General features: G+C 46.9%; 1 protein-coding gene across 1 annotated transcript in view; it reads left to right on the top strand.

Moving 5' to 3' along the window:
- ANKFY1 (ankyrin repeat and FYVE domain containing 1) overlaps positions 1 to 22,219 on the top strand; it is a 57,537-nt gene extending 35,318 nt beyond the window's left edge. The window contains exons 10-25 of the mRNA XM_056865301.1: positions 280 to 479; positions 2,581 to 2,678; positions 3,159 to 3,384; positions 3,831 to 3,929; positions 6,232 to 6,385; positions 7,511 to 7,679; positions 8,490 to 8,608; positions 9,165 to 9,321; positions 10,246 to 10,446; positions 12,550 to 12,726; positions 13,888 to 14,035; positions 16,032 to 16,122; positions 17,565 to 17,689; positions 18,568 to 18,714; positions 19,458 to 19,548; positions 22,069 to 22,219. Coding sequence (XP_056721279.1) covers positions 280 to 479; positions 2,581 to 2,678; positions 3,159 to 3,384; positions 3,831 to 3,929; positions 6,232 to 6,385; positions 7,511 to 7,679; positions 8,490 to 8,608; positions 9,165 to 9,321; positions 10,246 to 10,446; positions 12,550 to 12,726; positions 13,888 to 14,035; positions 16,032 to 16,122; positions 17,565 to 17,689; positions 18,568 to 18,714; positions 19,458 to 19,548; positions 22,069 to 22,201 — 2,335 coding nt within the window. The 3' untranslated portion in view covers positions 22,202 to 22,219. The remainder of the gene's footprint in view (positions 1 to 279; positions 480 to 2,580; positions 2,679 to 3,158; positions 3,385 to 3,830; positions 3,930 to 6,231; positions 6,386 to 7,510; positions 7,680 to 8,489; positions 8,609 to 9,164; positions 9,322 to 10,245; positions 10,447 to 12,549; positions 12,727 to 13,887; positions 14,036 to 16,031; positions 16,123 to 17,564; positions 17,690 to 18,567; positions 18,715 to 19,457; positions 19,549 to 22,068) is intronic.
- The last annotated feature ends 1,486 nt before the right edge of the window (positions 22,220 to 23,705 follow it).

Genomic DNA, 23,705 nt, shown 5'->3' with positions numbered 1-23,705 from the left:
CTCCTTGGGCACATTTTGTCAGATGGCTTCCTCTTTTAGGTACCAGATAAAACACTTTCATTCAACTAGACCTTTGACATCAGGTTAGGATTCTCTACTAGTTGCCGGTACTGTTTTCACTACTACTATTACAGTCCTCTTATGAAATTGTGTTTCTTTGTGATATACCCTCTTTTTGGAGGTCAGATGAGGCTGAAAGATGGGGGTAGAAGTAAGTTAATCTAATTACATTTGGAGTGTTACGGTTCAGAATAAGGCACTTGCATTTTTTCTTTTAAGGCTTGATTTGGAACTGAAGGACCACGAGGGAAGCACTGCTCTGTGGCTTGCAGTTCAGTATATCACCGTCTCTTCAGACCCGTCTGTAAACCCCTTTGAGGATGTCCCAGTGGAGAACGGCACCTCCTTTGACGAGAACAGCTTTGCAGCCAGGCTTATCCAGCGTGGCAGCAACACAGACGCTCCTGATACAGTCACAGGTAAGTGGAGGTGGTGGTGGGCAGAGATCGATGGTTGCAAGAAACTGGGATTTAACGTTTTCTTTTGTGTGTGGGTAGGAAATGACTTCCCTATGGCTCCAGATTGACTTCTGAAAGTCAGGGTGTGGTTCTCCCTTTTCCACCGGTAGAGAAGGATATTTGTGAACAGGCTACTCTCCCCACCCTGCTCTGCAGGCATAGAAAACTATTAAAATGAGAGTCCTACCCCCCCAAGTATCTGTTAATGAACCTGAAATGGCATGAAAAATGGGGTCTTGATCCAACTGGTTCTCTTGTTGTCTAAAAAGGAGTACATTTCAACAGGATGGTTCAATGACGAATGGAATTGAATGGGTTATTCTAAAGTAAACCCCAGGGGTCCATGGTCCTAGACAGTGTAACTGGTACTTTTGAGCCCTAGTAAGGTTTTAGGAAACTGACCTGGATGGCTCAGGCTAGCCTGAGCCCATCAGAACTCAGAAGCTAAGCAGGGTTGGCACTGGTTAGTATTTGGATGGGAGACCACCAAGGAAGTCCAGGGTTGCTGTGCAGAGGAAGGTCATGGCAAACCACCTCTTGCCATGAAAACACTATGGGGTTGCCATAAGTCGACTGCAGCTTGTTGGCACTTTACACACACAAGGTTTTAGGGTTTCTATCACAGTGATATAACTAGATGTTAAGAACAGAGTCCCTTAAGATGAAATCTCTTTAGGTCATCTTGGGTCCAAGAACTGACAGAAGTAATAACCTGTGACTGAGTTCCAACTTCCCAAGAGCTCCAAAATGCAGGACTGCTGTCTGAAGTCTAAATGTCACCAGCAACTAGATGTTTTGAGGTCTCAAGTGTGCAGATTTGCTGCTTTGACAACGTCTAACTGTGCAAAAAGCGGCTTTTGACTTTGAAATCTACTGTGTCTACTTCAAAGCCATAAAGGACATCATAGGCTTGAGCGGTTTGAAACGCTGTTTGGGAATGGGGAACTGGAACACTTGTGATGTGAGCGATTGAAAAACTGGTCAGAATTGCATTGTCTTAATGGTAGCCCTGTAGGAAAAGAGTGAACTCGGACAAAGGAAAGATGAAAGTTAATCAGAAGAGAGCAGGGTGGCAACGCTGGAGTTATGAAACTAATGACTGTCTATTTTGCTCTGGTGCAAAGAATTAGTTATAAGATCATATGGAGATAGGCACAGCAAGCATTTTCAAACGGCTCATTGCTTCTGAATTTCAAGCAAAAAATACTGTCTTCTGATGAAACTAGAAATTTCAAACTATTCTGCTTCATGGGAGGGAGAATCAAAATAGAGTTTAGGGTAGTTCAGATGTTCTCTAGATAGATCCAGATCCCTTTTGGAATAGAATCTTCTAAAAAGGGAAAAGAGCATCTTTAACTCTTCTGCCAGTGAGGCACATTGCTTATTTCAAGAGAGATGCCCTCTTTCCTGAAGTTTGACTCCTCTGTTCTTAAAGTAGAAAGCTAGAGGCTCACATTGTACTATTAAGTCGTGCTGCTCAAATGTGAAGTGTTCTGGGGATTGTGAGCAGTGGGGCTGGTAATCTGCTTCTCCCCTATGTCTCTCCTGCAACTCTTTTTAAAATCTGGCAAAATCCCTCAACATTGCATTTAAAAAAGTGGGTAAATCTGATGTAAGTGGTAAATCGGATGCTGATGAAGAAAATTCTATGCTGTGACCGTGCATTGGCTAAGACAAGATGGTGCCCCGTCTACTTAATCTAATAAAGGACAGCTCCGAGGAAGGGAGACCGAGGAGTCTCCTATGGGAAGGATCAGACCAGAGGGTGAAGCAAGTAGCTAAATTCTTTGCCGCAATATATAAGATCCGTCAGACAAAGCTGGGCCTTGGTAATTTAACTTAAAATGGAAAATGTTTTATTAATTCGAGGTCTATATAAACTGTCTATAAATTGTATATCTCATAGTTTTAGTTACTGTATATTCTCCAGTTTTCATTTTGAAACTGATATCAATGTTTTTAATGACATTTGCCGTATTAATAAATGCATCTGAATCGGGTGACCTGAATGGTTTTTTATCTACCGCTGTAACTCTCTGTGCCCTTTTCTTGTTGCCTCTAGGAATCTGCTTGCTGCAGAGGGCAGCTGGGGCAGGAAACGAGGCTGCAGCGCTTTTCCTGGCCACTCATGGTGCCAAAGTTAACCACAGGAACAAATGGGTAAAGAATTAAAGACCTGTCCATAAATGGCTGCTTGTTTGGCTCCCTTTTGCAACCCATGGGGAGGGGAATGGATTGAGAGCCAGCGTGGTGTAGTGTTTAAGAGCGGTGGACTCTAATCTGGAGAACTGGGTTTGATTCCCCACTCCACATGAGCGGCAGACTCTAATCTGGTGAACCAGGTTGGTTTACCCACTCCTACACATGAAGCCAGCTGGGTGACCTTGGGCTAGTCACAGTTCTCTCAAAATTCTCTCAGCCTCACCTACCTCACAGGGTGTCTGTTGTGGGAAGAAGAAGGGAAGGAGATTGTAAGTCGGTTTGATTTCTCCTTAAAAAAGGTAGAGAAAATCGGAATATAAAAACCAGCTCTTCTTCTTCTATATACAGATGCTGCTTTCAAGTTCTATTCAAGGGGTTCCCTCTTCCCCCCCTTTCCAACAATTGTGTCTTTAAGTCGACCAAACTCTTCTCTTAAAGGGAGAAACGCCGCTGCACACAGCCTGTCGAAATGGTCTGGCCAACCTCACAGCAGAGTTGTTGCAGCAAGGAGCTAACCCCAACATCCAGACAGAGAAAGCGGTGCCTGCCCAGAAAGGGGCAACTGTCCCAAGCACAGCAGATAATATCTATTTGCAGACTCCCCTTCATATGGCAATAGCGTATAACCACCCAGATGTGGTGTCAGTCATACTGGAACAAAAAGGTAAAGGTTCTATTGGAAGGCATGCGATAATCATCCTGCCTATCTTTTTTTTAATTTAAAACATTGACTTTATTCTTATGGGTGGAAGATCTCGTTTCTGGGGAGAGGCTGTGGCTCAGTGGTAGAGCATCTGCTTGGCATGCAGAAGGTCCCAGGTTCAATCCCTGGAATCTCCAGTAAAGGTATTAGGCAAGTAGGTGATGTGAAAGACCCCTGCCTGAGACCCTGAAGAGCCGCTGCCAGTCTGAGTAGACAATAACGACTTTGAGGGACCAAGGGTCTGATTCAGTATAAGGCAGCTTCATGTGTTCATATGTGAGATCCCACACAAATACTAGGACACGTAACCAGATACAGTTGTAGCCCCGGTATTTCTTTTAAAAGCAAAATGATAACTTGGAGAGTAGTAATAGAATGTTAACATTGTTGTGATTTTGTGTTTTTAGCTAATGCCCTTCATGCCACCAACAACTTGCAGATCATTCCTGACTTCAGTCTCAAGGACTCCAGAGACCAAACAGTATTGGGGCTGGCATTATGGACAGGTAAGTTTGAAGATATCGTGGAACATGCCTGTGCTCTGTGGAGGATCTCAAGGAAAATAATACAAAAAGGACAAGCTAGACTTAGAGGCAGCTCTCTCTGAAGGAGTTGGAGCCAGCGTGGTATATAGTTAAGAGCAGTGGTTTGGAGAAGTGGACTCTGATCTGGGGAACCTGGTTTGATTCCCTATTCCTACACATGAAGCCAACTGGGTGACCTTGGGATAGTCACACTGTCTCAGCCCCACCTACCTCACAGGGTCTCTGTTGAGGGGAGGGGAAGGGAAGGTGATTGTAAGCCGGTTTGATTCTTCCTTAAGTGGTAGAGAAAATCGGCATATAAAAACCAACTCCTCCTTCTTCTTCTGTAAAAAGTAGATCCATGCCTCAGGGCAGTTCGTCGTAGTGCCCTCCTATGATTATTTGCCCGATGAGGAAAGGGAAGCCATGATGCATAGTCAATTTCTTGCATAGTCTTCTGGTAGATGGGATGAATCCAATTTATGAAGACCCCGTATAGGTAACGGCTTTCCAGCTGCAGATTTAAAGCTACCCTGGACTGGACTGGTGGTAGTGGTACTATAATATCATACTCTGCATTTGGTTTGCTCTGGCATGTCTGTAACAAAAAAAAATAGTTTCAGACCGCTGGGGTTAAGGACCAGTGTTTTCTTTGCTATTCCCTGGACGTCTTAAACTTTGCCATGTCTAGACAGATTAAGAAGGCACTAGGGCTGTGCACCTTCTTTCCAGTATTTTTCGAGTTTAATAAACCTGGAAATTTTTTGAAAAATCTGAAAAAGCCAATATAATGGATTAGACTTTTCTGAATTTTTTTAGAAAATTGGGTTTATTGAACCTGACCCCAAAAAATATGTGGCGCAGAGCTGAAGGGTGGGCTCTGTGGAGGCCAGTGTTCAGTTCTGCACCACTGGGACATTCAGATCTCCGCTGCTTGCTGGATCTGACCTCCACCTGGAGGTCGGAGACTGCAAGCAGCGTTCATCTGTCTCAGGTAAATAATAGGGGAGGGAGGGGGGAATGGTGGCGGGGCCAAAGCGGCCCCAAATAATTATTTGGGATCCTCTTTTTCAGCTCTTTATCTGCTGCCATTTTTTTTTACCAGCAGTAAAACAGAAAGGCAAGACAGATCCAAGTCCTAAAACTGCTGATGGAAGTTAATCAGTGTAGACCTGTTTACTGCCTGGAGTGGCCACAAGTTGGAGGGGTGGGGAGAGATTAAACATGGATCTCTGTTGCTCTGCCTTAGTACTATATCCATTACTTTGTCTCTGTCATCTCCACCTGTTCTCCCCTCCCACCCCTTAGATTGTTTTCAGGTTGGAGATTGAAGCTGGCTTGGATGAGACAAAGAGTTAAGGCCAGAGAACTATGCACGTATCTATACAAGTTAATTTGATGTGCCCAGGGTGCCTTGGATTTAAACCACAGTGGCCAATCCCGTGTGTCAGTTAGAGGGGCTGTGGCTCAGTTTGTAGAGCATCTGCTTGGCATGCAGATGGTCCCAGGTTCAATCCCCAGCATCTCCAGTTAAAGGGACTAGGCAAGTAGGTGATGTGAAAGACCTCTGCCTGAGACCCTGGAGAGCCGCTGCCGGTCTGAGTAGGCAATACTGACTTTGATGGACCAAGAGTCTGATTCAGTATAAGGCAGTGTCATGTGTGGTGTTCAAACAGCAGGGCCCAACACTGTCTGTTTACAAATAAAAAAACCTCACTAAGCATTTTTAACAAAAGTATATATGGTTCCAAGCTTGTGTAACAAGAACAGTTTTGCAGAAGTAGCTCTTTCCCACTTGCTTCTCCCTCAGCAATGCAAGAGGGAAGCAGGGAAGGGACGGTTTTAGCCAATTAACCCTTTCTTGCTGCAGTGGGAGTGCTTCCCCTTGTATTGAACCCTCAGCAGTGGCTTTTCAGGAGATTAAAGAGGAGGAGCAAACAGTGGCTTGCTAGCAGCAGTGCCATACCCCTCCCTCCTGAAAGCCACCAGCTGGCTGCTGCTTGGCACCACTGTGGATAGGGATGCTGGGAAGGGGAGGCCCCTTGTAAGGCCCTGACACATGCCCATAGGAACCACCCCTTGAGAATTCTCCCTCCCCAACCTGCTTGCTGTTTAGAGCGGTAGTCTCAGAATTTGTGGACAGCTGCAAATGTTAATTGAGTTGTTCCTTGAATGGAAACAGTTGTTCTTGAATGGAAAGGGTGTGAACTTTGCTGAAACCTAAAGTTTTTTCTTTAAAAACCTGACATCGTGTGAGGTAATATGCTGCCTCCACTCCCCCCAGGCATGCACATCATAGCGGCTCAGCTCCTCGGATCCGGGGCCTCTATCAATGACACCATGTCAGATGGGCAAACTCTGTTGCACATGGCAATCCAGAGGCAGGACAGCAAGAGCGCCCTCTTCCTGTTGGAACATCAAGCCGATATCAACATCAGGTACAGCTCGGGCAGCAACCTGACTTTGTAGGAGAGTAATGGGAAATGGCAGCCATGAAGGAGCTAGAAAAGATTCTGAAGTGTAAGGATGTGTCACTGGCCACCAATATTAAGTTAATTCATGCCATCGTATTCCCTATTACTATGTATGTGTGTGAAAGCTGGACATTGAAGAAAGCCGATAGGAAGAAAGTAGATTCCTTTGAAATGTGTTGTTGGAGGAGAGTGTTATGGATACCGTGGACTGCCAAAACAAACAAATCAGTGGGTTATAGATCAAATCAAGCCTGAACTGACCCTAGAAGCTAAAATGACTAAACTGAGGCTATCGTATTTTGGTCACATTATGAGAAGACAAGAGTCACTAGGAAAGACAGTCATGCTAGGAAAAGTTGAGGGTAGTAGGAAAAGAGGGAGACCCAACAAGAGATGGATTGACTCAATAAAGGAAGCCACAGCCCTCAATTTGCAAGATCTGAGCAAGGCTGTCAAAGATAGGACATTTTGGAGGACATTGATTCATAGGATGGCCTGAGTCGGAAACGACTTGACGGCACTTAACACACAATGGGAAATACACGCGATTGTGCGAGCCCCACAGTTCTGAGAGTTGGTGGCAAACATTGGGCATCGGGAAACCTTGGTTTTCAGTGGGCAGCTGATTCCCAGTGAGCGGGTAGAGATTTGGAGCAACATTTCCAGAAGTTTGCAGGGGCCTCCTGTAGCGTGAAACTTATTCTCTCACAACACTTAGAGAGATTTTGAAAGGAGAATTCCTCCGGAAGCTCTGCTTTCAAAACAATAACAGTCTCACATCTCTCTTTGCTTTATTATGCCAGCAAATGTTACTCCTCTTTCTTTGGCTTTTGACAATACAATATAATTGTTTGGACCTTGAATCCAAAAGCAACCAGCACTTGACCAATACACCTGCAGAATCTTTTTATCTTAATGAAAGAATCGTTTCTTTTGATTAAGCAAGGCATTGTAAAGATGTGTGCGTAGAGACAGATAAGCATTTCAAAGTCCAGAGGGAAAGGCTCCTCAGCAAGGTGCCAAGTGGTGCCTAGTGACAACATCCCTGCGGTGGCTGGTTCCACATACAGTAATGTGTGCTTATTGCAGGACGCAGGATGGAGAGACGGCCCTTCAGCTGGCCATCAAAAACCAGCTTCCGCTCGTGGTCGATGCGATCTGCACAAGGGGAGCAGACATGTCCGTGCCAGATGACAAAGGCAATCCTCCGCTCTGGCTCGCGTTAGAGAACGACCTGGAAGATATCGCCTCGACTCTGGTAGGGCTGGATGGCCAATCTTGTGCAGTCCTTTCCGTTTTAAAAGAATAGACGTTGCATGGCCGCCGGGTCCCAATGCACAATTAATATTTGTCATGTGTGCTGCTTTTTAATAAGAATTATGTCACCGGTTATTTCCACCTCCCTTTATCGAAACCTTAAAGGTAGACAAGAACTATGAAAAATTCCACCTCATCAGTGGATCTGGCAACCATAAGTGCAGGTTTCTGAGGGACTCCGATCTTCCCCTTTCCCCCAAATCCCTCCAGTCCTGCAGTCCTTTCTGATATCAGCAAAGTTGATTCCCAGAGTTGTGGGTCCCACAGTGATCAATAGCCACGGACAGGAGGGTGACTTTGCCCCCTTCTCTTTGCCTCCCTCAGTGAAGTCGCCCCATCAAGGTGCCTGTTAGTCCATGTAAGTCCCGTGTCCCTGGGAATGTGCATTCCTGTAGTCAGAAAGGACAGCTGAGGGAGGGAAAACAAGGGAAAGATCTGTGATCCTGGTGTCTACAGATCGCTTTACCCTGCCCAGATGTTCACTAGCTCTTGATGAGCAGAATTTGAACCCATGAAGCTGCCTTACACTGAATCAGACCCTTGGTCCATCAAAGTCAGTATTGTCTACTCAGACTGGCAGCAGCTCTCCAGGGTCCCAGGCAGAGGTCTTTCACATCACCTACCTGCCTAGTCCCTTTAACTGAAGATGCTGGGGATTGAACCTGGGACCTTCTGCATGCCAAGCAGATGCTCTGCCGCTGAGCCACAGCCCCTCCCCTCCCTCTGAATCTTTCTGCGTCTCTGCCTGCAGGTAAGACACGGCTGCGATGCAACTTGCTGGGGTCCGGGGCCAGGCGGATGTTTACAGACCCTCCTTCACAGAGCCATTGATGAGAACAACGAACAGATCTCCTGCTTCCTGATCCGCAGGTTAGATTCAAGCTTGTTTGGCAAGCCAGAGTGCTTGTGCTGTCAGTTCAAGCTAGATTTCCAAGGGCTGATGCTGGCCATTCATGGACTACACGAAATGGGACTTCTCTTGGCCTCCCATTGACCAACTGGTTGGCAAGCTCCTTGTCTGCACGACTGTGTTGGGAAGACTTGGTACCATCTGACCTGTGGTTTCTCAAAAGTGCAAATGCGGTCTGGGGGCTAGGCTGACATGCTGCTTTCTCTTTAGAGCCAGCATGGTGTAGTGGTTTGGAGTGGTGGAGCCTGATCCTGGAGAACTGGGTTTGATTCCCCACTCCTCTACATGAGCGGCAGCGGCTAATCTGGTGAACTGGGTTTGTTTCCCCACTCCTCCACATGAAGCCAACTGGGTGACCTTGGGCAAGTCACAGCTCTGTTAGAGCTCTCTCAGCCCCACCGACCTCACAGGGTGTCTGTTGTGGGGAGAGGAAGAGAAGGTGATTGTAAGCCAGTTTGAGTCTCCCTTAAGTGGTACAAAAAGTCAGCATATAAAAACCAAGTCTTCTTCTTCTAGTGGCTGCGATGTCAACAGCCCAAGGCAGCCGGGTGCCAACGGAGAGGGGGACGAGGAGGCCCATGATGGGCAGTCACCGTTGCACTTGGCAGCTTGTTGGGGCCTCGAAGAGGTGGTGCAGTGCCTTCTAGAGTTTGGCGCCAATGTGAACGCACAGGTACAAGATGGGGAACGTTTTCTGGGCCTTCCTCTCTTGGCAGGCCCCTTGGCATCTTTCTCTGTGCCTGGAACAGGCTCGCTCTCCTTCCCTGGCCCCTGTTGAGGATCACCTGGCTGGCTGCCTTACTTGCTTTTAGATGGCAGGTGAAAGCATTCCTTTTTGCCCAGGCTTTCAGTTCAGGGGGTTTATCTCTCCCATTTTATTCTGCAGTCTCCTCTGGCCCAAGAATCATGGTATCTACCTTATTTTAGGCTGTTCCGTTTGTAATTTATGCTTGGTGCCCTGTCTTGTTTTAAGAGTGTTGAGTGGTTTTTTGGAGGTTTTTGTAATGGCTTTGTTTTTTAAAGGCTTGGTTCTGTTGCCTCGTGGCGCAGAGCTGTAAGCTGCAGTACCGCAGTCCAAGCTCTGCTCACGACCTGAGTTCGATCCCGACGGAAGTTGGTTTCAGGTAGCCGGCTCAAGGTTGACTCAGCCTTCCGTCCTTCCGAGGTCGGTAAAATGAGGACCCAGCTTGCTGGGGGTAAAGGGAAGATGATGGGGCAGGCACTGGCAAACCACCCCATAAACAAAGTCTGCCTAGGAAACGTCGGGATGTGACGTCACCCCATGGGTCAGGAATGACCCGGTGCTTGCACAGGGGACCTTTACCTTTTTTTGTTGCCTCAGTTGCAAGCTGTCTGAAGCAGGTCTCTGGGGAAGTGACATATACATTTTCCAAAGAAATGTGTGTGTGTGTTTGAATCCACACAAGTAATCTGTACCAGAGGTGAACTAGAATTTTGACCTTGTGGCCAATTTCATAATGTCCCTTATTTTGTAGTAATCCCTCTTGGGATTTACAGGATCCTCTGTGGCAGCTTCTACATACGGTCGAGCATACTCTGTGTTGTAAACCCCATCTACTCGCACTTTCCTTTGTAGGATGCAGAAGGGAGAACTCCCATCCACGTTGCCATTATCAATCAGCACGCTGTCATCATCCAGCTGCTGATCTCTCACCCCGACATCCATCTCAACATGCGTGACCGGCAAGGCATGACTCCTTTTGCGTGTGCGATGACTTACAAAAATAACAAGGCGGCCGAAGCAATCCTGAAGCGGGAGCCGGGAGCTGCTGAGCAGGTATGTGTGTGTAAAGTGCCGTCAAGTCGCAGCCGACTTATGGCAACCCCGTAGGGCAGTGGTTCCCAAAGTGGGCAGTACTACCCCCTGGTGGGCATTGGGATTATCTAGGGGGGCACTAAGAGGCAAGGGGACAGCAGGGGGGCGCTAGAGGTGGGGCCCTTCAACTGTGTTGTTCACTTCTTATAGATCAAGCTATGGCACCATGCTGGCAAATTTGGTGGAAACTTATCATAATTTTTTTCCCAGACTTTGAAGAGCTGGTACCACTGGATCAAGTTCATCAGTTTTGTTGAATAAATTTCAACTAAAAAGTCTTAATTTGATTTTGAATAGATGTGCAGTTAATCTTGATTTGCAATTTTATTGTTATTATCTTCTTTAGTGTGTCATGCAAACCCCTATTTTGAATAATGCTTTTTATAGGATAGGGGGCACTGGGGTTGAGTTTGTGGAACCAAGTGGGCGGTGGCCCGAAAGGTTTGGGAACCACTGCCGTAGGGTCTTCAAGGCAAGAGACGTTCAGAGATGGTTTGCCATTGCCTGCCTCTGCATGGGCTGAGATGGTTCTGTGACTGGCCCAGGGTCCCCCAGCAGGCTTCATGTGAAGGAGTGGGGGAATCGAACCTGGCTCTCCAGATTGGAGTCCCATCGCTTTTAACCACTACACCATGCTGGCTCTATGGGGAGATGCAAATGCCCCCAAGACAGGAGCTGAGGCGTTATGGGTTCTTTTGATGTGACCTCTTAGTGTGATGCAATTGGCTGACACCCACTGAGAAGAGGGGCCCATGAGGGGGAGCTCTTAAATATGCAGGAGAGTGGGGAATCTATGCTTGGAGGTGGCTGCTATGACTTTTGAATGTTAGTGGTTGGAATTTGTAGATCCCTTTTTGAAGGAATGTAGGATTTTATCAACTTTGATGGATTTGTGTTTGCTTTACTGTCCGTGTATGGGTGTGAATGTGAGATAAGATGCAGTACCCCCCCACCCCCGTCAGATCCCTGAGGTTAGTTTACTGCAATGTGCTTTATATGGGACTGCCTTCAAGAATGGTTTCGAAGCTTCAAATGGTGATACCAGCAAATTGCATTATATCATCCTTCATTGGGCTTCCTGTGAATTTCTGGGCCCAATTCAATGTGGTGGTTTTAATCTGTAAAGGGATTAGAAAGCTTTGAGCACCCTGGAGCTCTGGAGGGCAGTCTCCCCTCAAACAAAAGTGCCTGCATACTTTGATTATCAGCAGTGGTCCCGCTCTGTCTTCCATTGCCATTGGAGGGCAGAGAAAGAGGGCCTTTTCCCATGGTAGCGCCCCAGCCCTGGGTTCTTCTGGGAGGTTATTTGCCCCTGCTGCTTCATTAGCCTCCAGGTGCCAGGTCTCTTCTAGCACCATCAAATTGATGATTGTGGGCTTTTGGTTTCTGTCTGTGTGCTGGTGTGGCTAGGCTAGAGCAATGGATTGGGAGATTCAGGTTCCTGTCTGCGCTGTGCCTTGGAGCTTGCTGGGAGATTTGGGCCGGTCGTTCTCCCTCAGCCTAACCTACCTCCTTGTGAGGATCAAATGGGGAGGTTGAGCTGCATAGGCTGCCTTTTGCTCCTTGAAGAAAAGGTGGGATTTTAAAAAATGCATTTGATAAACCTGCCGCCTGGTTTTTAAAATCCAATCTGCGGTTGTGTTTTTAGAGAGTGTGTCAGGGTGGTTTGCTGTATATGTTAATGTTTTAGTAGATTATGGACCATCGGCTGCCTTGAGTGTCTGGTTTTGGGTGGACAAGCAGGATAAAAAAGGGAGGAGGTTCAAGTTAATGCGTATGGCAAAGGCCACATCCTGATGTGATGTGCTAAATGCTGGTAGCATTAAATTGTGGAGATAGCTGTCATTCTGGCTTAACTAAACACATGCACATCATAGCAGTTCTTGCTTCAGAGTATACGCCACACAGTCTTCAGCAAAGGTTTTTGTCTGTTTGCAGCTTTCAAAAGTACTCATCTGGAGCTTGCATTAAGAATATAGGTGTTGGGTTTAGGGCATGGTGCTTGGAAACCCGCTGCGCAGGGATATTTTTGCTCACTTTATTTTTGTTCAACCACTGCTTCAGATGGACAACAAAGGCCGGAATTTCCTCCACGTGGCTGTTCAGAATTCTGACATTGAGAGTGTGCTGTTCCTGATCAGCGTCCAAGCGAATGTGAACTCCAGGGTCCAGGATGCCTCCAAGCTCACGCCGTTACATCTCGCTGTACAAGCTGGCTCGGAAATCATTGTGCGCAATCTGGTATGTGCTGGGGGAGCAGCTTTAACTTTACACCACTCATTGCTGGGGAAGGGGTGGGTGGGTGAATGGTTTCTGCCAGGGCTCACCTTCCTTATTCGGTAACCACAGCAGCTGCTAATAACTCAGCAGGCAGAGGTTCAATAACATAATGGTTCAGAATGACGCTTGAGGTAAAGGGTTAGGGACTGTAAACAATATCACTGTGCATAGTTTTGTTGGATAAGTTGGTCCCTTCTATGTAATCTTAGCATTGTTTGATGCATGGGTGTCGAACTCAATTGTTACGAGGGCTGGATATGACATAAATGTCACTTGGTCGGGCTGGGCAATGTTTCGCCAGCCCAGATAGAGAGTGGGAGGGGTGGCTGCTTCGGCTGGCTCGTGGGCTGGATAAGAGCTCTCAAGGGGCTGGATCCGGCATGCAGGCCTTATGTTTGACACCCCTGGTTTAATGCATCATGTTAATACTTATGCCTTGCTTTATCTCTGACTCAGATCTGATTCCAGATTTCTACCCGTCAAACCCTGTTGCACTGTCTATTGAATATCCTACTTTGTTTGCATTGAGTTATTCTGTCTAATTGCCTTGAGTCCCAGCAAAAAAGTCAGACTATAAATAAAGTTAATAATTTCATAGTCCTTATCAGTGGAGTTCGTTTCACGCGTTCAGCTTGGAAGCTAGCAAGTCATATGTGTCTGCGTTATTTTGAGCAACTCTCTTAGAAGGCCTATTTTTTATATGGGTTGTTCTTGCAAGCAGGTTGTAATACCTTTTATTAAATCAGTCACCACTTGTATGGAGGGACCCAGAGAAGGACCTCCAGAGGAAGATCTCTTGACATGGGCTGTTTCATATGGGAGACAGGCCCTTCAGATCCCCACGCACAGATAGTTCAGGGCTTTACAGGTCAAAACCCCCACTTCCGACTGTGCTCAAACACCAGGGCAGTTGTTGCAATATAAGGGGTTCGGTTAATAGCAATGTGCCCAGTTAAAAACCTCGTTGCAGATTTTTGCATCACTTCTGAGAACTTTTCATGCCGGGAGGGTATTACAGGAATTGGTGTGTGAGTAGTAATGGGCTGCTCATCTTGTTCTGACATGTTTCACTTGTTGCTAAAGCAGATTTTTTTCCAGAACTCTCCTCCTTTCTGCCAACAGCTGCTTGCAGGGGCCAAGGTCAACGAGCTGAACAAGCACCGCCAGACGGCCCTCCATCTTGCTGCCCAGCAAGACCTTCCCACAATTTGCTCAGTCCTTCTGGAGAACGGGGTAGACTTTTCAGCCGTGGATGAAAATGGGAACAACGGTAACTGCCTTGATGCCAGCTTGGCCTTCTCTCCCCTTATACTGGCTTGCAAGAGATCCAGTTGTCAAATTCAGATTTGCTCCATTCCCCTCCCCTGCTCAGTCATATTCTTTGGGCTGGGGAGGAAATGCTGTTTTTCTAAACCAGTTCTGCAACTAAGAAATGCCTTAAGCAGGGGTGTGTGTGTGTCGTGTTTTACAGAGTACAAGATGACCAGTCCCCTTGCCCTTAAAGGAACTTGCATTCTAAAGCTTGAAATAGAGGAGGGAATGGGGGGGGGGGAGGGAATTTTCTGCAACTGAAATTCTATTTTGTATCTTTCCTTTCCTCCTTTGCTCCTATGACCCATAGGTCCTGAGCAGTTGTTTCTTAGAGGAAAATATGATGGAGAGATATTTGGCCAGGGCCGATGTTATATTTGGATCTCTATCCATCAGCGAAAAAGGGAACTGTTTTGTCTTTTGTTATGGGAGCAGGAATTCTTGCCAATGTGGTATCTTATATCTGACCCAATAATTCGATTTAGTGGTCATTTGGTTGTATAATGATGTTCAGTTTGAAAATATTGTTTTGTAAGTATTATATTAAAAAACTTTTTATTATAAGATGGGTATTAGGATTATTGAGAACTGTCACAACATCACTGATATATAACGCATTACTATGTATTTCATAAAAGATAATTGTTGGCTAACTCTTGTTTATTGGTTAAACTGTTAGACGTTTTAATGAATGTTGTGACTTCAAGATTTTTAGATCGGACCTTACTAATCTATTTTTCTTTTCTGTGTTCATATCTATGTTTTGTTAGAGACAGAGGAAGGAGGCAGAGGTGGGGATAAAACAGGGAGAAAATCTGCATTTATTCCAGTTTCAGATACTTTGGCTTACCTTCAGTAGGGGAGGGGAGACAAAGGGGTGGTGGCAGTGGCTACGTGGAAAAGGGGAGCTTTGAGGAGTTATTTGATGGGAGAAGCTGTATGCAGGTGGTCTGGGATCAGGGAGTTTGGACACTATTTGGCATTTTTTTGTAGATTGTAAAGAGCATGTTCTCACCAGAGACAAATGGATCACAATATACATTCAGAGGTGGGGACCTGCCCTAAAACAAGATATAGTTGCAAAGTTATTGGCTGATACTGACCCAAACGTAATCCTCGCTGTGGCACAAATTTTTACTATGGTTTTTAATGATACCTCTTTTTAACTGTACTGTTTAGATATTATATTTTTGTATGTATGGTTATTTATGGAATGTACTGAATTTGTTTTGCTTATGACCTGTTGGTCCACGAGCATAAAGAATGGAATTAAGGAAAAGGTGGTCCGGGAGGCAGTTTCAGGCATAATGGGCAGCAAGAAAAAAACACAGAACTGTGTGTGGGGACAAGAGATCTTTGGACGGTTGGGTTTGAGGAAGCCAAGATCACTGGCTGGGGCAACGAGAGTGGAAAGCAAAGGCAGGGAGAGCCAGGCTCCTAGAAAGCTTCAGAGATAAGGGTAGACAGTTTGTGTGGAGTCCGGGAGAAGACCAAGAGAGGCACATTGCATAGTCAGAACAATGAGAAAGGAATGACCATGTGCTGCGTAGAGGTGAGGGGGCTGAGGTGTGACAGCGGAAGAGGAGGGAGGAGAAGTGGTCGTGGCCAAGGTGACCAATGACTCAAGTGGGAATTGGGGGTTCTCTGGGGAGGGTGTGGAGATAGAGAGCCGGACTTGTGCAGTGTTGTAAAAGGACTTAGTCATGACTTCACGGCAAACCAAGCATGGGCAGCAGAAGGTGAGGATTTGTGCCTGTTCTTACAGGGTTGGGAGGGTGGGGTGGACAGTGTTGAGGACAGACTAGAAGTTGTTTAAAAATTGAAGCTTAAAAAAAAGGAAACCGCAAATCCTACAGGGATTGGCCTTCAAAAATTGCACTGACCAGGATCATGAATTTATACTTGAGTGTCTGGTTTTTGAATGGCGGATCTCTCTTTCGTATCTCTAAACACAGCCCTCCATCTGGCAGTGATGCAGGGGCGTCTGAACAACATCCGTGTCCTCCTGACAGAATGCTCTGTGGATGCAGAAGCCTTTAACGTCAGGTAAACCTAACCAGGTTCTTGACCTGGAGAGAGAACCCCTGCCCATTTCTATAGATCCCTGTGTTTTTTCTTTCCTCTACTGGGTTCCCAAATTCTCTCAGAGATGCTGGCTAATGATCGCATTCACCATGTGAGCCATGTCTAAGTTGGACGTGTACCATTGGCAAATGCTGAAGCCTTTTTCTGTAGGGGCTGAGGTTATTAAATGGCGAATTCTGTCCCAAAAAGCCCCTTTCAAAAAAAGTTCCATGCATTTGGAAAACTAGGTTATCAGGGAAGATACTTGAAATTAACTCGTGGTGGAATGCTAGTTTACTGTGTGCAGGAAGTTCTTTAATGGATGGATGTCTTCAGTCATAGAATCACAGAGTTGAAAGGTACCACCAGGGTCATCTAGTCCAATCCCCTGCACAATGCAGGACATTCACAACTACCTCCCCCCCCCACAGCAACCCCCCACTCCACTCCCACAAGATGGCCAAGATGCCTTCCCTCTCATGATCTGCCTAAGGTCATAGAATCAGCATTGCTGACAGATGGCCATCTAGCCTATGCTTAAAAACCTCCAGGCAAAGGGAGCTTACCACCTCCCGAGGAAGCCTGTTCCACTGAGGAATCGCTCTGTTAGAACATTCTTCCTAATATCTAGACGGAAACTCTCTTGATATAATTTCAACCCATTGGTTCTGGTCCTACCTTCTGGGGCAACAGAAAACGCGGCACCATCCTCTATATGACAGTCCTTCAGGTACTTGAAGATGGTTATCATATCACCTGTCTGTGGTACTCCGGCAGTCATAATGAGGCCCCCCTTGTTGCACTCTGGTCCATGCATAGGCTCCTTGTCTCAGTATACAAACTGTGCAGGCATAAGTGCTGACCCCACGATAGTGAATCTTTGAAACAGTGTTCCTGACCATCAGGAACATAGCTGACGCACATACATTTTATATGGTCACAGACTGCATGCTCATGTTCCAGCAATTGTGTGTGGGTGGTGGTGGGGGTGAGGCCAGTGTGCCCAGAGTTAACCGATTATCATTATCAAGGCATCCTGTACAAATATCTCAAAAGGATTGCATCAGTTACCTCAGCTACAGTTTGATAACTTCTAGATTCAGTCATGAGGAAGACTAACAGTGCTGGAAACACCCCTTGGATCCTCCCTTAGACCTGGGGATATTTGCCTGTGGTGCTGGCTGTCATGACTTGTTCCGTCTGCTGATCTTGGCTGCTTTGCAAGGTCTGAGCCTTCCCGCTCCACACTATAAATTTCTGCATCCTGGCACAACACACCGTTGGGAACGGTTTGCCAGTGCATTTAGAAAGCATCTCTTTGCTTCAAAGCAGTCTCTTTGAAAGGTGTACGTTGTGTAAGAGGTAGACCTGGATCAGAGATAGAGTGTGTATCTCTGTAATGTGTTGGATGTCTTTGTTGCCAGAGGTCAGTCTCCGATGCACATTCTGGGGCAGTATGGGAAAGACAACGCGGCAGCCATCTTTGACCTCTTTTTGGAATGCATGCCGGAGTACCCTCTTGACAAACCAGATGCTGAAGGGAACACAGGTAAGATGCTTGGGGAGTCTGGCTGTTGACAGGCAGGATAGAAATCACTAAAATAAAAAGACGACTTCCCTAATTGTTCTCAAACTGGACATACAGAATTCCTTATTTATAATGTTGATTGAATCACTGGTCTACTTAGTTCAATCTTGTCTGCAGAGGCACAGAGACTGGAGATGCCGAGGGTTAAACCTGGCATCGTTCTCCCACTGAGCAAAAGACGCAGTACAGCAGTGTGTGGCACTTCTGTGTTCTACCAGAAAAAAAGTATCCCATAACAGAGTTGCACATTGGTCATGTTGCAGCTCCTCCCCCCTCCCTTTTTAACCAAACCAAACAGATTTGCGGAGGGCAGAAGAACAGCTCTAAGGGCCTCTTTAAGAAAGATAAGAACATCTGTCGTCTCCTGATGTTGGCCTGCTGATGCGCATGACCTCATAGGGGCTTGTTTTATATCTGATTGCGTGAACTGAATCAGGCAGTTTCATAGTGTTACCTGGACGAGGACAGGGAAGGGTTTGGGGTCTAGGAGAGGACTGTAAGCTACCATTTTGAGAGAAAGGCTCTGATAAGCGAGACTAGCCTTTGCTCAGGGGTAGAGCTGCCTGCTTTGCCTTCAGAAGGTCCCAGATTCAATTCGTGCCCTCTCAAGCTGCACGTGTTGGGGCAAAACCCTTTTTCACTTGAGACCCTGGAGAGCCGCTGCTGGTCAGAGAAGGCAGCACTGAGCTAGTTGCTATGCAAAAGCGAACACTTTCTCTCTGATGTGCAGCTGCTGCAGCATTTTTTTATTTCCTCGCTGCAAAATGGTTCCAGTCTTAAACGCTATCGGAGGGGGTCCACGAACAGAGCTAAAGCCTTTCCCTACTCTTCTCTTGCAGTGCTTCTCCTGGCCTACATGAAGGGAAATGCCAACTTGTGCCGGGCCATCGTGCGAGCTGGGGCACGCCTGGGAGTCAACAACAACCAGGGGGTCAACATCTTCAACTATCAAGTTGCCACAAAACAGCTTCTCTTCCGGCTCTTAGGTAAGGAAGGTCGGGATGATGCTGACGTGCTGTTGAAGCAGCGTTTGCATGGGAACGCTTGGAACGCCACATTGAGGTCCATGATAGAAGAGAGATAGAAGATAGGAGGTGCAGGGAAGAGGGGCCGTGGCTCAGCGGTAGAGCAGCTTTATATGCTGTTATAAACAATGCCTTCTATGTTGTGACACAGAGTGGTAAGCTGCAGTACTGCAGTCCAAGCTCTGCTCATGACCTGAGTTCGATCCCGACGGAAGTCGGTTTCAGGTAGCCCGCTCAAGGCTGACTCAGCCTTCCTAGGTGGGTAAATGAGTACCCAGCTTGCTGGGGGTAAAGGGAAGATGACTGGGGAAGGCACTGACAAACCACCCTGTAAACAAAGTCTGCCTAGTAAATGTCAGGATGTGACGTCACCCCATGGGTCAGGAATGACCCGGTTATTGCACAGGTGACCTTTACCTTTTACTATGTTGTTCGGTCAGTAAAAGAAGTTTTGATAGGAAAGTATTTCATATATTTCAGGCCCCACCTGTCCCCCACCTCCAGAAAACGGGCTTTTCCCCCATGACTTTAAAATTTCTGGACATTCTACATCTGTAGACCTTCACAACCTGGAACTGACCCAGGCAAACTATGGCCATTCTCTGGCCATGTTGCTTGCTTGGGTCTGGAAGGTCACAATACACCTTGGTGGGCCATGAGCTATGCAGATCCAAGCAAGAGTTCCTTCTTTTTTTTTCTTTCAGATATGCTGTCCAAGGAACCTCCCTGGTGTGATGGCTCAAATTGCTATGAATGCATTGCCAAGTTCGGGGTCACGACAAGGAAGCATCACTGGTAATTAACCTTTGTGTCAGTTTTTGGCTCCACAAAGTCCATTGGTCCATTATACGCCTGCATCCTGCCCCAGGATGTGGTGATGGCTGCCAACTTGGAAGACTTTAAGAGGGGAGTGGACGTGTTCATGCAGGAGAGGGCTATCTGTGGCTACTTGTCAAAATGGATACTAGTCATGATGCATACGTATTCTCTGCAGTCTCAGAGGAGCATGCCCATTATATTAGGTGCTGTGGAACACAGGGTGGATAATGCAGCTGCAGCTGTTTTGCTTGTGGTCTTTGTAGAAGCACCTGGTTGGCCACTGTGAGCAGACTGCTGGACTTGATGGGCCTTGGTCTGATCAAGAGTGGCTTTTCTTATGTTCTTATGTTCAATAACTTGAGATTTTGCTAAACTAGAGGTGATGGGGATTGAATCTGGGACCTGTTTCATACGAAACTTGTACAAAGCATGCTGAGCTGCATCCCCTTCAATTACAGAAGACACCTGGAACCACTTACCTAAGTAGACTGCTTTAGAGGCAGCATAATCTGCTTGTTAATAGTATGCAAGAGCCAGCGTGGTGTAGTGGTTAAGAGTGGCGGACTCTAATCTGGAGAACTGGGTTTGATTCCCTGCTCCTCCACATGAAGCCTGCTGGGTGACCTTGGGCCAGTCATAGTTCTCACTCTGAAGTCAGAGGACACGTTCATCAGCGGGTGATTTCGATCGACTGCTTGATGGTATGCCAATAAAGGTATTTAAAGTTGATGTCCCTCCTGTGCTCAGGGAGGCAGGATTCAAACTTTTACTTCCTGTCCCCTGGGCTAGGAACGCCCTCTGCAATTCAGTTTTCCTCCTGGAGAAGCAGAGTTTGGTTTAGCTCAAGAGCAAACATTGCCTTTAGGAGCCTAGTTCTCTCAGAACTCTCTCAGCCCACGCTGAGGCAGGCAAAGGCAAACCACCTCCGAATGCCTCTTGCCTTGAAAACCCTACGGGGTCACCGTAAGTCAGCAGTGAGTTGACGGCACTTTACACACATACACACAAATAGTGTGCAGTTAACTAAGTCTTGAACAGCGGCTGGGAAGTGTTATGACCTCTGTGTGGGTGGAGGTGTAGGACACGCTGCGCTTTTGGGAGGTAGAGAAAATGCATGCAAATGATCTTCCAAAAGCTGGCAGGAATAGTGAAAATTCCCAATGCAGTTGAGGCTTCAGGTTGAGTGTCCCTCATCCAGACAGCTTGGGACCAGAAGTGGTCCGTATTTTGTAGTATTTTGTATCTGAAATTCGACTGCGGTGGGGAGGGACGCTAAACTGAAGTCTGGGTGCGCTGCGAGCAAGCCTAGGCTTCAGTTTAGCGTCCTTCTCCGCTGCAGTCAAACTCCGCTGCAGTCAAACTGGGGAGAGGCTGTGGCTCAGTGGCAGAGCATCTGCTTGGCATGCAGAAAGTCCCAGGTTCAATCCCCGGCATCTCCTGTTAGAGGGATTAGGCAAATAGGTGATGTGGAAGAACCCTGCCTGAGACCTTGGAGAGCTGCTGCCAGACTGAGTGGACAATACTGACTTTGAGGGACCAAGGGCCTGATTCAGTATAAGGTTGCTTCATGTGTTCCATGTGGAGTTGATGGTGGCAGGGAAGCTAAAGCGAGGTCCCAGCCACCCAACTTCTCCAGACTTTGGAGAGGCCTGGCAGTGGGGATCTGACTGCATGTCGGCTTCAAAGGCCTGGATTTTGGGTCAGTCCAGATTTTGGATGTTTGGATAGGGGATACTCAACCTGTACTACCGACAACTCTGAAAGTTAACAGTAGGATAGCTTGGTTGGTGGGGGACCAGGATGCACAGCTGAGTGAATGCTAGCATGCAAAGAGACAATGATGCAGAGAGGAGAACTCAGCGGGGTGCAGCCCAAAGGCCTGCATAGGAAGACACCAGGCAGTTCGGTCCCAGGGTACTTAGTGTGGAGGTCCAGCACAGTTGGAAGGAGCAGATGAGAACCGAGGTCTCCAGGCTACTTCCTTCCCCATCTATCATGCCATGCTCCACAGTAGGTTTCATCCTTCAAAAACTTGTATGGGCATGGTTGGAATCTTGATCATACAAGCCCTAGAACCTGCTTAACTATGTAGCTGATGGTATCCAAATTTGGAAGGCAAAAGAAAAAGGAGTCCTTGGATATCTAACAATTTTGAGATCCTTGTTGTTGGAATTAAGGGCTTAATTTTATTATGATCCATCTCCCTTCTTCCCTGTAATTCCATTATCACAAACTGCTGCTTAAAAGCTCATACCCTGCCAGAAATTTTGTTAGTCTTTAAGGTGCTACTGGACTCTTGCTCTTTTCTACTGCTGCTTAAACTCCACTCAGTTTCCAAAGAGGGTTGCTTTGCAGCCTGATACTTACAAAACACCCTGGGATTCCTGGCATGTATAAGCAGGCCCCTTGTCTGGTTCCCCCCCTCCCCCAAGTTTCCCTGGATACCAGAAGTAATGTGAGAGTTCTCAGTCATTAAGCCTCTTTCCTTCCTTGCAGCCGGCACTGTGGGCGTTTGCTGTGCCACAAGTGCTCGACCAAGGAGATCCCCATCATCAAGTTCGACCTGAACAAGCCGGTCCGCGTCTGCAACATCTGCTTTGACGTCCTGACGCTGGGCGGAGTCTCCTAGTGTGGCCTGCAGGAAGGGGGAGTGGCTTCCAGGCCCTGCCCCTCCCACCCGCCTTGCAGTCGCCTGTAATGGAGACAGAGAGGAGCTTATACTTGTCTTCCTTGTTACGATAGACTTCGACCAACTTAAGGGACCACATAAACACTATATTCCAGTATAAATGAGTCTATTGTACGATTGCCGAACATTAACGGTGGATGATGGCTAGAAACTGGACCAGAAACAAGCTGGGACTGTTGCAAAGTGAGAAAATGAACACAAATTGGGTTAGACCCTCCGCTTATCATAGTATGGGGCATTGAAAGTGAAACTTCTTGCATTAACTGATCATGTAATACAATAGGCCTTAGCAGGCCTTGATGCAGTAAATTCTGGGTAACTCTGTTCGATTTGCCCCTTTTTTTTGTTACCTTCTCCGAGAGAATGATCCTATTCTTGTCCAGCTTTGTCGTCAAGTGGGCAGCTCTACTGTGCACAATGAACCGCCCCTTCCAAAAACAGGGTTTTGTTTAGCGCGTTGCTGAGGGTTTTTTTTTTTTTTTTTGGTGTGGCCTTATGACAAAAGCTGTACAGTTTTTCCTCCCGTAGGAACGGAACCAGAATTCCGGCTCCTGTGTCTTCATCACTTAGGTTCTCTCCCACCCCATCCTGCGCTCTCAAGTCCAAGGGGAGAAGAGGCGAGGCTATCTTTATCAAATTCAGTCACTGCTCCTCAAAGGAAGACATCGAGTGGCCCGTCTCCTTCGTAGCGATTATCGATTTGCTCGGCAAAAATAGTCGTTATGTTTACAATGACTCCGGGAGTTCTGGTGGTGGGGGTTAGAACAGGATGTTTGGTGCATAGGAGCTCCCGTGGAGCCTCTGTGTGATGATGCAGGGTGAACCCGGGGATGAGGCAGCCTGCCGTGATCCCGAGGGGTCTCTGGTCACGGAGGAAGTCATGTCGTGTTTTGCTCTTACAACTCGGGAGGCTAGGGGGCTAGCCCGGAGCCTTTCTGCACGCAGACGTCTAGGGTGTAAGCTGTCGGCAGGCTGCCCTATTCACGAGTTCTGTGTCGAATCTCGACTCCTGCACAGAAGCGCACATTCCCTCCACTGCCACCCCCCGTCCTCTTGCGTTAGCTCTGCTTCTGTGAACACTGGAATTGGGTCCCCCTCGAAAGGAGACCCTGAATTACACAGCGACTGGCGCGTGTGACTGTTAAAGACTGCAAAACCACCACGTTTAAGCAGAAAGCTTGTTCGCCTTTCTTCTTTTAAAAAAGGAACAAAACCCGGGATGAAGTACGTAGCTCAACCTTTTTGTTGTTGTTCCACAAATGAATCACTTGTGATATGGGTTTCTCTTAACCTTTGGTAACCACTACTTTTTCAGTGTGTGAATGTGTGTGTTCAGAAGGGAAGGTAAAATATCATTCATTACTTCAGATCCCAATACTAACTTGTCCTGTAATGTTATCAACCACGTATATATATGTAAAAAGAGCTGATACCAGAGTGCTAC

This window comes from Euleptes europaea, chromosome 19, assembly GCF_029931775.1.
Source record: "Euleptes europaea isolate rEulEur1 chromosome 19, rEulEur1.hap1, whole genome shotgun sequence".
In the NCBI taxonomy this organism is placed as follows: Eukaryota; Metazoa; Chordata; class Lepidosauria; order Squamata; family Sphaerodactylidae; genus Euleptes; species Euleptes europaea.
This window is presented reverse-complemented; position numbering and strand designations above follow the sequence as displayed.